General features: G+C 33.1%; 1 protein-coding gene across 3 annotated transcripts in view; it reads left to right on the plus strand.

Moving 5' to 3' along the window:
- The window catches only part of RYR3 (ryanodine receptor 3), a 243,301-nt gene that overhangs the window by 109,702 nt on the left and 119,300 nt on the right, over positions 1-14,299 (plus strand). For all 3 annotated transcript variants that reach the window (XM_083839378.1, XM_083839379.1, XM_083839380.1), the window contains 11 exons: positions 2,641-2,857; positions 3,068-3,172; positions 3,937-4,040; positions 4,506-4,589; positions 6,385-6,544; positions 6,989-7,136; positions 8,236-8,441; positions 9,355-9,529; positions 12,261-12,469; positions 13,337-13,521; positions 14,262-14,298. In XM_083839378.1, coding sequence (XP_083695504.1) covers positions 2,641-2,857; positions 3,068-3,172; positions 3,937-4,040; positions 4,506-4,589; positions 6,385-6,544; positions 6,989-7,136; positions 8,236-8,441; positions 9,355-9,529; positions 12,261-12,469; positions 13,337-13,521; positions 14,262-14,298 — 1,630 coding nt within the window. The remainder of the gene's footprint in view (positions 1-2,640; positions 2,858-3,067; positions 3,173-3,936; positions 4,041-4,505; positions 4,590-6,384; positions 6,545-6,988; positions 7,137-8,235; positions 8,442-9,354; positions 9,530-12,260; positions 12,470-13,336; positions 13,522-14,261; position 14,299) is intronic.

A 14,299-nucleotide genomic window follows, 5' to 3' on the forward strand; every position in this document is an offset into this window, starting at 1 on the left:
GTAGTTGCATTAGTACAAGGGTGTCTGAAAACATTCATTATGTTTTCCCTATAAGAAAAACACCTAAATCAATATGATTAGTTTTCCTCATTCTTATTTAACATTGTTTGCTTATTTTGTGAGAACGTTCTCCCTTGTAGTTAATAGTAGCTGATGGCAGTAGTAGGTTATATGTTGTCTTTTGTCTGTTAATATCAGAGAAATGTTATTACATGGGAATCCCAAATTGATCAATAGAGTGTTCTGCACTGGGTGGAAACACTTGTGTTTCTGCTTCTCATGTGGCATGCCGGTTTTTCCTGTTTTCTTTCACTTTTCTCAGTCTCTGATTCTGAGTCTTTTTGATCATTCCAGCATCAGTTTTTCCCTTCTTAACCCTTTTCAGCACCTGCTTATCCACACTGTCTCTCATTCTTCTTTTTTACCATAGGCATTTTCTCCCTATCTGTCCTTTTTTTCTCCCTCTACCAATGGTGCTATCAGCTATGCTTGTAGTACTACAATATAGCTATTCAGATAATCAAGGAATTTAAACAGCAGATTTGTATTGAGATTTATTTCTTTTCTTCTATAACAATTTGTTTATCCCGTTTAAAAAAAATGTGTAAAAGCAGAGACAGAGAAATGAAATTAGACTAACTTTAAATCAACTGTCTAACATATTATTAAAGTTCGATGTCTTGAGATGAATAGTTGGATAGTCTGTATATGTTGAGATGAAAAATCAGCATCTTTAAGTGCCTGGTGCTTTTTGTAATTAAACATGAGGTACATTGAATGCTGTTATCTTGGGGTCTTGTTTTTCACAGGTAGACACTGTAGAAAGAAAAAGACTATTTACCTTAGTGTTGCCTGTCCTTCAGGCTAGGAAAAGTAAATACAGTTGCTAGCAAGTTGCTGAAATAATAGGTGTAGGTATGAAGAGTGTTTTTATAAAAGTATTTATGGTCCAATTCCAAAACAAAGCAAAAAGAGTAGTAATTAACCTAAATCAATATGTTTACCTATTTCTAACTGTCTTTTAGGAGTTATATTGCATTATATTTGATTTTCAGGAGGGTTCTTCTTAAGCTTAAGGTCTGTCAAATGTAAAATGTGTCTTTCCAAATGAAAGAGAAACATTAACATTTCTTTTGAAATGAGACAAAAAGCCACAGCTTCCTTTAGTAATCACGTTATCGAAAGAGAGTCTGCAGAATTAGGACTCTATAGTTTGGGTGGAGACTTAGGGAAATGCAGTGAAGAGCAAGGAGAAAACAGGTTTTGGCAGTAATTATACCATCATAAAGACCCTATGGGATTGAATAGTTTGCTACAACTCAGAAAAATTGACCAAGTTGGCAGGAAGCAAGGAGCTATTTAGTAGAACGTAGTCATCAAAGGAAGAATTGTGTGAAAGTCTTTTCCTTTCAATTCTTTCTTTGGCTTTTGCCTACTTAGAAAGTTAGAATTCTAGGTCTCAAAATGAAATTGACCTCCTTTTTTTTAAAAAAAAAATAAAATATTATTTTAATCTGTGTGGAGAGTTGCTATAAAGAGCTTTAAGCTCAAAGTTGTCTCCTCAGATATTTAGCTACCTTGGGAACACTCAAATATTTAAAGCAAGGTATTTATAAAATTAAATTAGAAAGTATAAGCTTAGTAGAAGTAATCAATAATAATACATTTCTTGTGGACACTGAATCATTTCAGTTATTTGTGACTTGTACTTATGTGTGAGTTGTTTGAGAAAACTTTTGACATGCTATTTCTCCTCTCTTTAAATATGTTACTGGAGTCTTTTACTGTCAGTGAAATATGTTGGTCTGACAGTTCCAGTATTTCTAAAAGTGTAAGTAAAAAATGGTATAAACTTCTGGTCACACCATCATGAGAAATGTGTGGATTGTTTCCTGGAGATAACAATTGGTGATTTTTTTGTTATTGTTTACCTCCAATGTTGGCACATATAAGGATCCAAATATGAAGTCAGATAGTGTTTGTTTTTGTTGTTTTTCCTGCTATACTCTTATTTTTATATGAAAGGTATATGTCTGAGGAGAAACAGAAAACTTTAGGTGTTTAGCAGCGATCCGAGCTATTTGTTTGAAACTCATTCCCAGTTGTAGCATTTGGTGTAATTTTGTTTGCTTGATTTCTGTATTATGATTATAGGGCCTTTTGTTTCACCATATCCTGTTTTATTGGATTCTTATGTGCCAGCTGCCTGCATGAATCCACTGAGAAGTTACATGAAAAACTTAAAAGTAGTGTATAAATAGTCCCTGTGGTAGTTTTAGAGCACCAGTCCAAATTAAGTTAGATTTTCCCAATCATTTAAATGCATTAGAAATTTCACTAAACTTACAGGCATTTGATTTTAAATAAGGAATATATTTTTTTCAAAATACACCACTGCATCGATAATTATTTTTGCTTTGGCTAAAACAGATGCTCAAAAATAGTTGGTAGATGATGATGTTATTAATAGCATCTGCTAGTAGAAATGCTTGGTAATTTTTTGGTGTTTATCAACGCATGAAATAAACCACCATTTTTATACATGGTTTTCAAGTAAATGTTTAAGGTTCTAAATGACGTATTTATAATATTAGTATATGCTGAGTATTTAAGAGTATTTCTTCATTGAAAATTGCACAGAGCTCGTTTCTTATTGGGTGGACGTCATGGAGAGTTTAAATTTCTCCCTCCTGCTGGCTATGCTCCCTGCTATGAAGCCTTGCTTCCAAAAGAGAAGATGAAACTGGAACCAGTGAAAGAATACAAGAGAGATTCTGATGGAGTGAGGGATTTGCTGGGTACAACACAATTCCTCTCCCAAGCTTCCTTTATCCCTTGTCCTATAGACACCAGTCAGGTATGTTAAGTGTGCCGTTATGGGATAGGAAAATATGACTCAAATGTAAATTAGCAATATAAAAACTAAGGTAGCTTGCCACCTTTCTTTTAGCAACTCATCATCTGTGTGTTCTGCTGTATTTAACTAAACTAGATCATCTTGTATCTACAGGGTTTGGTCACACTGAAACCTTTTCTTATGTGTGGAATTGCTGTGTTCTTTTCTTAGATTGCTCTTCCTTTTCATCTTGAAAAGATCAGGGACAAACTAGCTGAAAATATCCATGAACTGTGGGGAATGAATAAAATAGAACTGGGCTGGACATATGGCAAGGTATGTTTTGAATGTCCTGTCCTGTCATATTAGGTTAAATGTCCTACCAGAAAACTTGGACTGGGAATTTTAGCAGAGTATTTAGAGGTGGTTTATAAGCACGTACACAGAAAATAAATTACTAATAAGAGATGATCATGTTAGCTATTAGGAGTTGATGATAACAACTAATAATTAGGAGACAAATTTGCACCATAAATAAGGCATATATTTTAACACTATAGCTATTACGAATCATGTGAATAAATACATTCATTGAGAAACAACCTAATTAAACCAAGATGGAATTCTACTGAAAATCATAACCAATAGTGAGTAACTCCACATCTGATTTTTTGGTTACTCTAACATTGTGATCAAAGGGATACCAAGCAGTAAGTCCCATGTGGAAATTCACTTCTATTGGTAACAGAAGCAGGGTTTTTGAGGACTTTCTCCATATATTGTTCAGGCATTCAGTAGAAATCTTCATTGATTTTGCAGGCTTGCTTTCATGTGATTCATGTATTTATGCAGAATCCATGAAATAGCTATATTTTTTTCTATTTTTTGTTGGTTATGGGAGAGTACTTATAGTGTACATTTTAAATGAATAATAAAAATGTTCATTTATATAATCATGCGTAACAGTCATTGAGTAAAGATGAATTGTATTGTTTTATTTATTTCAAAGAATTAACTGATTCTTTACTCAGTTTATAATTGTCAGATCCTGACTTGATTCTAATCTTAGGAAAATGCTCTTTTCTGTTGCTTTGTTACAGATACGGGATGATAATAAAAGGCATCATCCTTGTCTTGTAGAATTCTCAAAATTACCTGAGACAGAGAAGAATTATAATCTGCAAATGTCAACTGAAACTCTCAAGTGAGCTTTGAATTTGAAAGAAAAGTTTGTTTATTTTTTATTCAAGTATATTATATTATTGTAAGATATAAAAACATGCTACCTCATTAGGATGTCTCATTTAGAGTGTGTTCTGTTGATTTTGCTAGAAATTCCAGGAACACATTCAGAAAGATTTAGAAACACCTATCTCTACAGAGATACAAAGAAGAAAACAACACCAAACACTTTTGGCTTTAATAAAAATGGCATGATTTTCAATGCACAGATTTGTACCTGTTTACATGTTGTAGTTTTTATTTATTTATTTTTAATTTTTTTTGATAACTTAGAATATTTGGGTTTTGACATTCCATCATTTTGAGGGACTTAACTGCCTTTTAAATATCAGTAGTTCTGTGTATTTATACTAAAAACAAGGATAAAGAAAACTGGGTGAGCCCTACAGTATTGTGCTTTAATACTGTCATTTTTCTGTATTGGTAGAACCCTTTTGGCCCTTGGGTGTCACATTGTTCATGCTAATCCAGCAGCAGAAGAAGATCTTAAAAAAGTCAAGCTTCCTAAAAAGTATGTACCGTATGCTAACTATCATATATTAGTTGTAACACCAGTGTATTAGGTAAAGTAAAATATTGTAATGTTGTTTTAAAAACAAACAAACAAACAAACCTTTATATGAACCTTGTAGACTTGCAGAGTGCTTGGTTGGTATGTTACCTGTCTGCCTGTGATGGTGGTTGACTGTGAATACTGCTGCATTACATCACCTTTTGGAGTGATTCAGAGAGATACAAATAGCCACATAGACATAAAATTGCATGTGGTGTAAATGTGGTGAGGTCTTAGAATAGATATTCCAAAGTTGAAAGCAACATTTCAGTGCTTTTCTGTCACACAGCAAAGCAGAGTATGCATAATATACGAATGGTAAATTGATCTACTTGAAATAGCCTTTCTCCATAACTTCTAGTTTCAATTTACACCTCTCCTTTTTTCCACTCCAAGAAAAAGTTTGTTCAACATGTATGTGTTTCCAGAGACGTTATGAATACATCTTTTTAAAGATTTTCTTAAGTCTGTACAACTTGGAAAGCAAATACAAGAAAAAAAAAAAAAGAGAGTTGTAAAATGTTGCATGTTTCTTGGAAATGTACGTGTGTAGATTATTGCACGAAATCCATTGGTTTTTAATTCAGTTTTTATTTGAGTCAGGGAGCTGAAATAGGTGTATGATCTATAATCAGTAATCAGTAGGAATCATCCCAAGTGTGGTGAAAATGAATTGAGCATCATGTCTACATTTTAGCCTTTTCTGTGGGGATTCTGCAGTCCTCCTGGGACAGGTTAAAATCCTGTTCTTCAACAAAACTTGAAGATAGGAACAGTGATTTGGATACTTGCCATTTTACATTCATTTATAATCCCACAAACTGTCTTCCTCAAACACCTTTATCCATGAGAAATTCAGTTAGTTTTTTAAACAGAGTAGTAAAGTAAATAACTTTATGATAGGGAAGATGGTAATCTGGATTCATTAGATGCCTTTAATAAAAAAAGGGGAAAAGAACCTTTTCCGAGGTTCATACTGCAGGCAGTCAATAATAATACTGTTTTCATACTGTTGTCTTCAATAACAGAACAAAAAAGATCTTAATATCATTTTCTGAGTCTTGTTAAGAAATGGAAGTTACGTGGTTTGAGCAAGAGTCAGCACGCGTCTAAAAGAGCAGAGTGGTCTATATACTATGTGAAAGGGTTGAAAAGGAGGATTAATACCTACTGCTAAAAAACTGCTAGACCTACTGCTCAGTAGAAATGTGGGAAGAACAACAGTTACAATATGCTTTGTTCTGTGGAAAAAATGGTAATGCGATCTTTACACACTTGCATCAGAAACACAGTATTTCATAATGCAAAAGGTTTATACATAAAAATAATTTCATGAGAGGTTATCACACAGACCTTTAAAATAGAAAACACTTGAAAGATTTAAATGACAAATACTAAAGAGTAGTCATTAATAACAGTTTCTTATTTTCACAGCAACTGTTTTGAGTACCGACATACAGAGCTAGGTCACATTTAATTAGTTTGTGTGCAAATAAACCCAATAAAGGCAGAAAATGAGACACTGCTACAGTGAAGAGTGTATATACATAAAATGTATATACATAAAAATGTTATGTGTATACATAAAATGTCCTAATTAATGACCAAATGCAATGTAGAACTTTTGCAAAGGAAATGGAGAGCAGAAAAAGTTGAGGGAGAAAGTGAACCTTACTCTATGAATGCCACATAGAATTTAAATACCATCAGTGGGATATCTTACCTCTCTTTGTTTTCCATTGTTGACTTACAGTTACATGATGTCAAATGGATATAAACCTGCCCCTCTTGATCTTTCTGAAGTGAAATTGTTACCTTCTCAAGAATTCCTAGTTGACAAACTAGCAGAAAATGCACACAACGTCTGGGCAAAAGACAGAATAAAGCAAGGATGGACCTATGGCATTCAACAGGTATGGACTTTTTAGACACATTTATAGTAAGCAAAGAATATGAGATTGTGTGTTCTAGAACATCAGCTGGGAATGTTAAATAAGAGGATAAATACTGAATGTTTTGGAAAGTCAGGAAAAAGTGGAAGGAGCAGGGAAAAAAGCTTTGCTTATGCAGGTCTGAGTACATTATCAGGCCTGCATGGCTGCATGGCTGCAACTGCAGGATATGAGAGTATATATTTGCATACTTCTCTTTCATTCTTGTCTTTGGGTTTTTAACATCCTTAACAATTGGGCTTAATATTCTTTTGACTTAGAATTGTTCATTCACAGAACTGTTCTTCATCAATAGTTTCTTTCTTGTAATCCTAACGTTACTTTAGAATACAATCTGTCTCATATGCATTCTTTGTCATGTTTAAATGAAATTTTCTTTTTGTTCTTTTTTATAACTCCTTTTAGGATCTTAAGAACAAACGTAATCCTCGGCTAGTGCCATATGCATTATTAGATGAACGTACTAAAAAATCGAACAGAGATAGCCTCCGTGAAGCTGTTAGAACATTTGCAGGCTATGGTTATAGTGTTGAGCCACCTGACCAAGAAATAGGTATGTACATTCAGTAGGAATCATGGCCTTTTTTTTCCCCTCAGTGCTAGGAAAAAAAAATTAAGACGCTGGAATAGATAGGCAAAACATACAAGGGATGAATTAATACTATATATTTTTGCTGTGGACTTGAATGAAAGGTGCAAATATACTTTTTTAATGTCTTGTATGTTACTTACATACATTTTTTTTAAAGATTGGTTTTAGCTGATTGTACAATAATTACAGTTTCCATGATTTTCAGATTGGAGAAAATCTGTAGTGTCTGTAGACATACTAATTTTCATTTGGAAATCACTGTTTAAAATGTTCTGAAATTGTGATCTGAGACAGTTCATTCTTTCCTGCTTCTTCATTATGTATGAAGAGCTTGAAATACATCTATGCTTATATAAAACTAAGATAGTATTGGAAAAATAATCAGATACCTCACTTTACAGTTCTTGTTTTTAGAGACTGCAGCTGTAATGTTTCAAGAGCAATTCATTAGTAGTTCTAATATAATAAAGGTAAAGCTACTTTGCCTTTAAAAATATTTTTAAATCCAAATTCCTAAGTATATAAGCTACATACATTGCTTATCTTACTAATATTATTAATAAAATAGATAACATGCAGCTTTAGTTAAAGTTTCATTGGATTTTTTTGCATTGGATTGTGTTGTGTATAGTAATCTTACACTTCTAATGTGTTCTCCAGTCAATTATATGTTTGTGGCTCTGCATAGTGTGATAGTCACTGAAATATTTTGATTATAAATAGTGGATAGTCATTCATGCTGTATAGGGTCGTGGAATCATTTAGGTTGGAAAAGGATATCTAAGATCATCTGTTCCAACCTTTAACCTAGAACTGCCAAGTCCACCATTAAACCATGTCACTAAGCACTACGTCTACACGTATGCTGCATCTGTATGCTGATTATTTTTCCTCCTCTTCTAACGTTTACTATGAAGGCTCTTCAACTTACGAGGGTAGATAAAGGCTGTTTTCTGAGACAGAAAACAGTTGGGACAGATGAAAAACTAAACTGTGGCATTTATAGTTTCATCTGATTATGAAATATGGTGATTTTTTTTTTATTTATTCATTTTTGCAGCTGATCAAACAACGGAAAAAGTCAGCATTGACAAGATACGCTTTTTCAGAGTCGAACAGTCTTATGCAGTGAAGTCTGGAAAGTGGTACTTTGAATTTGAAGCTGTGACAGGTGGAGACATGCGTGTTGGCTGGGCCAGGCCAGGCTGTCGACCTGACATAGAACTGGGAGCTGATGACCAAGCATTTGTTTTTGAAGGAAGCAAAGTCAGTGCATTCTTACCGTTGTATTATTTTTTACCTATGAATAGGCTAGGCAGAAGATGACAGTATATGTTTCCTCTGTATAGTCCAGTTCAACTACGGGAATATTTTTCATTCATATAAAGATGTCTCTGGGCTTTTTTTCTTGCTTGAATTTTTGCTGAATTGTATCTGCGTTTTGGTTCTACTCATTGTAATTATGTTAACAAAGGTGCGTTGTCTTATATCTATCTTGCTAGGATATACCACCTTAGTAAGGAAGTCTATTGTAAGCATAAAGAAACTTCACCATTCGCTTCCTTTTTTTTTTTAAGTGGTAATTCACAAAAATAAAACAAAAATTCACAGAAATAAAACAGAAGTTTCTTCAACAACTGGAAGAGGGAACCACAGTTGTGTTTTCCCTTTCTGTCTTTTTTGCTTTTTGCACGTTGTTTATTAAAGGACCAGAAGGATGATAATGACACTGCATGTAAGAAGTGGAGTCCAGTGAGCATTGATTATTATCCAGGTTCTAAATTGTTATTTGCATATTACTGAAGTTAGGGTGCCTTTGGTTCGCTATATGAAATAACTAATATACTAATTTAATTACATGAAAGTTAGTACTGCTTGTGAATTAGTTTGAGATCCTGGAAGGTAAAAAAGAGTAAGAAAAACAAAAATTAAGGGTAGAATTTTACCATTGTTTAACTGGATCATTGAGAACAAGTTGTTTGCTATAAATGAATTATAATGCTTTATTCACTTAGAATGTTATGCTTGTTAATTTTAGCCATCTATAAAATAATTATTTTCTTGACTGATTAGTACCTACATTTTTTTTCAGATTTCTCTTTTCTGAAAATGCATGTTATTTTTGAATTTTAGCATGGTGTTTATCTACTTGTTTGTTTGTTTGTTTGTTTTTATTTAGGGCCAGCGTTGGCATCAAGGCAGTGGATTCTTTGGACGAAGTTGGCAACCAGGAGATGTGGTTGGTTGCATGATAAACTTGGATGACAAATCAATTATCTTTACTTTGAATGGAGAATTGCTTATAACCAGTAAAGGTTCAGAACTTGCGTTTGCTGACTTCGGAATAGAAAGTGGTAATTTTCTTTTTATATTTGCATGGCTATGAGAAAAGATAAGAAAAAAAACCAACAACAACCAAAAATAAAAGCAGAAAAACTAGTCTGTCGATAATGTCTTAGCAAGCTGCAAAATAAGATTTATTATATATTGCTTTTTTTTCCTCCAGTTAATTCTTGAATTCTTTTTTCCAGTTAATTCTTGAACTTCCATGTACTCATGGTTTTGAGCTCCTTATGCCCTAATGCCATAGAATATCACCCCACCAATTTTGTACTTGGAGCAGTGGTGAAATTTACCATGATGTTTGCACTGTTTTCAAATTATTCAGCTGAAAAGCTTAAATGTAATCCGTATATAATTTTCTGAGTATCAATAAGAGTTGCTAGCTAATAGACATAAACTTTCTTCTAAAAATTTTCTGAAAGCAGAAATTTGTACAGAATGCTGAAGTCCAAAGGATCTGCTAAAACTATGGTAAATATGGTATTTTTCAACCAAGCTATGTGAAAACATAGTATTAAACAATCCCTTTCACCAGGCAGAATTGCCACCTGAAATCAGCATAGTAAATACCAGAATTATAGTTAAAGTTAAATTTTATAGTTATATAATTATAGTTATAGTTAAATTATAGTTAAAGTGTGCCTGACAGCATTTTTTAGACAGCTGTCAACTTCAGCATTACAAATAGGCTTTTATTTGTCTTTGGGAATTACTCACTATAGGTTTCATTGTGTTATTTATGAGCTCCTCATAAATAACTTTATTAACTTTTATGACTTTCTAACATATAACCAAAAGTCTTTTCATTGCTGTTCCTGGCACTTTATAACAATCTCTCATTTGTATTTACTTGAAGAAGCAGAAAAATGTTATTTTATTGTTATCAAGAGTACTAAACAAATTCCCTTTAGCAATACTTACTGCTATGATATCCACAGACTTTTCTTTCATTTAGAATGTTCTAAAAAAAAAACCAACATTCTAAATAGTATTGACATATGCAAAGATTTTTTTAATCTGCTGCTTCAAATTCTGCTTTAGTTTATACTCTGTGGAAATTTCTTTGGGAAATTTTAAGGATCCTGTTGCCCTTATTGGCTGCTACACAGCCTAACAAGTTTTGATTCTCAGTTTCCCCAGTTTCCAGTCTGTTCCTGTCTAGTATTTCCATCAGTGCATTTACATCTTATTTCACTGATATAAGCCTTCAAATCATAGTACAATTTAACTTCATAAAAATATACTTTGAGAGGACAAATTGGTTTTCTTTTATTTTTCCTTCAACCACAAGTAGATACAATGGAACTCCAGCAATCAAAATGGGTGAATTTTCTTCAAGCCTTTCTAGGCTTACTCTCAGGGCTGAACTTCAGCGGTAACAAGTAGCGTTAATAATAAGCACCTAGAAAAATCCCCAGAAGCTGAAACTGTAGAATTGATTTTCTCACTGGAGCATAAACATTTTATGTTAATTGTATTCTTGTGTATGAAGGACAAAATGAGTGCTATGTGGTAAGAGGCTTAACCAAAAGAACAAATCTTTGCAACATGAATGTAAACTTGAGTCTGATTTGTAAATTTTTTCCCTATCCTATTCATAGCTTACCTTTGTTTCTCCTTTTCCTGGACTCTTTTTCCTTTTCTGTTTCTCATTCTTTTTTGAACAGAAGTATCTACATGACTTTACTGGGGGCAGGAGTTATTTTCAAACTGTTTTATTTTTCAATTAATATTTTCTTTGAAAGGATGTCTCCTCCAACTGATAGTAGTTACATGCCCATTAATAATTAACAGAAGACTTTGCAATTATTCAGTGTCCAGCTTTGGTCTGACCATTGATACAGTTTCTCTAAGGGTAAAGAATACGGGACACCATTAAGAGAGATTTTCTGAAGGCATAAAGTTGAAGTGTAAGAGAGAATTTCTGTTGTACCAGAACTGTCGGCTTTTCACTGAGGTTTCTCTGAGTTTCTGTCTCAGGACAGATAGAAAAATCATTCAACATCCTTTTAGTCTTGCTGTTATCATCTGCTACTCAGAAATTGAAAATGTTTGGTCGTAAAAATGCCTTCATTAAAGAAATCTATATTTGTCCATCATTCATGATGGACAGATGAAGGTTGGCCAGAAATTTGTAGACACTGGTAAGAAAATAAATTTTAAACAGATATACTGAGATACCTCAACCTCATCTCAAAGTCCATTTGAAACTTCAGTGCCCTCAGAGATTATACTTAACATTTGTTATTAGCTTTGGTTTAGTCAAGTTTGTGTTCCAGTGTCCAGTCCATTTTACAATGGCATGTTTATTAGTCTAAAAATGATGAAGATAAACAATTCCTCTAATAAATGAATAACTAACTTGAGCAAATCTTGTTTTTGCAAATCTGATTGTCCAAAAAGCTAACTGTTTTCATTTTTTTGTTCATTTTCCACACAAATCAGAGATTAGTAATAACAACTGTTAAACCAGGTTAATGTTTAAATAAATGGCATGGTGTTTATAATGTCCATTCATTGCCAAAGTACTCACTAGCAATTATGTTGATCTTAATCATTAATATTTAAGGTAGCTTTAAATCCTTGCTACTGTCATTATTTCGTGTGCATATTGTCTAGGAGCTAAATTTTAGTTTACATTAGATGGATTCAAATTAAAATATTTATTTTCTCCAAATTAATTACTGTTTTTTTGTTGTCATTGTTTGTTTGTTTTTTGTTATTCTTGTATCATTTTCTTAGGTTTTGTTCCAATTTGCGCACTGGGTCTGTCTCAGATTGGACGTATGAACCTTGGAATGGATGCCAGTACATTCAAGTATTATACAATGTGTGGCCTTCAAGAAGGTTTTGAACCTTTTGCAGTAAATATGAACCGAGATGTCGCTATGTGGTTTAGTAAACGCTTACCAACATTTGTCAATGTGCCAAAAAATCATCCTCACATAGAGGTAACGTTACGTGTTAGGAAGACACCTGTTTATCAACTGTTTGCTTAGCAAGCTGAGACATTAAACCCTTACTAATACTTACTGTCATCAGATAGTTTGTCATATAAATCTATTAAGTCATCTTTAGATAATTCCAGATGATCTTGTCTATCTCCAACTTCATTTATGGTAGTATTATCATTCATGAGAATATACCAGTTCTAGTATATGTATTACTAATCTATGTTGCTTTGGTTAGCTACTTGGACCGTTGTCTGTTGTGGTTTCCTAACCACCTTTTTACTACAATCCCTAGTATTTGTCTTTGAACATTTCCTTCTTAAACAAAATACGCTTACTTCACTCAGTTCCAACTGAATGATCTCAGCATTTTAATCAGTTGATCAGGATTATTTCAACTGTATTTCTGTTCTAAAAACTTTTTGAAATGTTCTTATCCCTGATTAAGTTTAAAAACATAACCGTTTTTTTCAGCACAGGCAAAAATATCAGGCTCAGGCTTCACAGTGATCTTCTGAAGAATTCTACATGGTATAACTTCTAATTGTGGTAGAAACTACTGATTCCTTTGAAGCAGTTTTTCAGTGACTTGTTCACTCTAAATAATTTGAATTAATAAAATCTATGCTTTTGTTTTTGAAAATTTTGTATGGAACATCTTGAAAATAATTAGTGTATTCAAAATAGGTGGAATCTATTGCTTCCCTTGCTCTTTGAGCTAGTTTCATGGTCGTAAAAGAAAGTTCGTAATTAACTTTGAAAAGTTTGTTAGCTCTTTCACTTATCTTATTCTTCAATTAGTTACTGAAAGTTATCAGTGTTTTTCTTGGAACAGTATTATTATAAAATTATTTCTGTTATTTTTAGATATGGAGAATTGATGGAACCATTGAGAGTCCACCTCGATTAAAAGTTACTCACAAAACATTTGGCACACAGAACAGCAGTTCAGACATGATATATTGTCGTTTGAGTATGCCTGTTGAGTTCCGTTCATCATTCAACTTTGGCATGGGTGTGGAAAATGCCTCATCTGATGTTTTCCAAAAACGGTTAGACTTAGATTTTATTCAGTTATCCTATTTCATGCTCCTAATGTAAACTTAGTATGTTCTATTAGTCTTCGTTGTTATACATTCAAGGTTTCATATTAATTTTTGCGCTAAGCACACATTAATATAGGATGTTTATTAGTGATTTTTTTTGTTTTTGATGTTTTTATTTAATTTATAGCATATTTGCTGCAAAATGCTATATACAGACAACATCAGAAAATCTTTTCAGAAAAGATGCATCAAAAGGTTTATGGACATTCATTGCTAATCATCTACCATCCTTTTGAAATCAGTGGGACTTACAAAGCTCTTCAGGAGGTCTGGAAAACCAGCTCAGAGTCCTGTGCCCACTGTATTGCTGTTCATCTACATTATTGTTCAGTACTTCATTGTTATCAGAAAAGTCCAGTTTTCCTTCCATATAAATTTCCTTCCGTATAAATTTAAACTGACTGTGGACAGATCCCAGCTACTGCTCAGTTCAGCACCTTTGAACCTTAACTGTCCACCTTAACTGTAGGCAACTATTTTGTGTCTATATATGCATCCTCTAAAGTCTTTGCATGCTTAATTTACTGATACCACGAATCCTCAGCACCCTGCAAGCATGAGTTACATGCATGGAAGTACACTTAGTTTAAAAATGAAATTTTTTTGTTTTGTTTTTGTTTCTTTTTTTTAAAAAAAAAAAAAAAAAAAAAACTTTAACTAATTTACTGGTGTTCCTCTACCTTTAGAAAACACAGCCAAGAAGTTTCTGTTCCTTCTACTACGG

Source organism: Anser anser, assembly GCF_964211835.1.
Source record: "Anser anser genome assembly, chromosome: 5".
NCBI lineage: Eukaryota > Metazoa > Chordata > Aves > Anseriformes > Anatidae > Anser > Anser anser.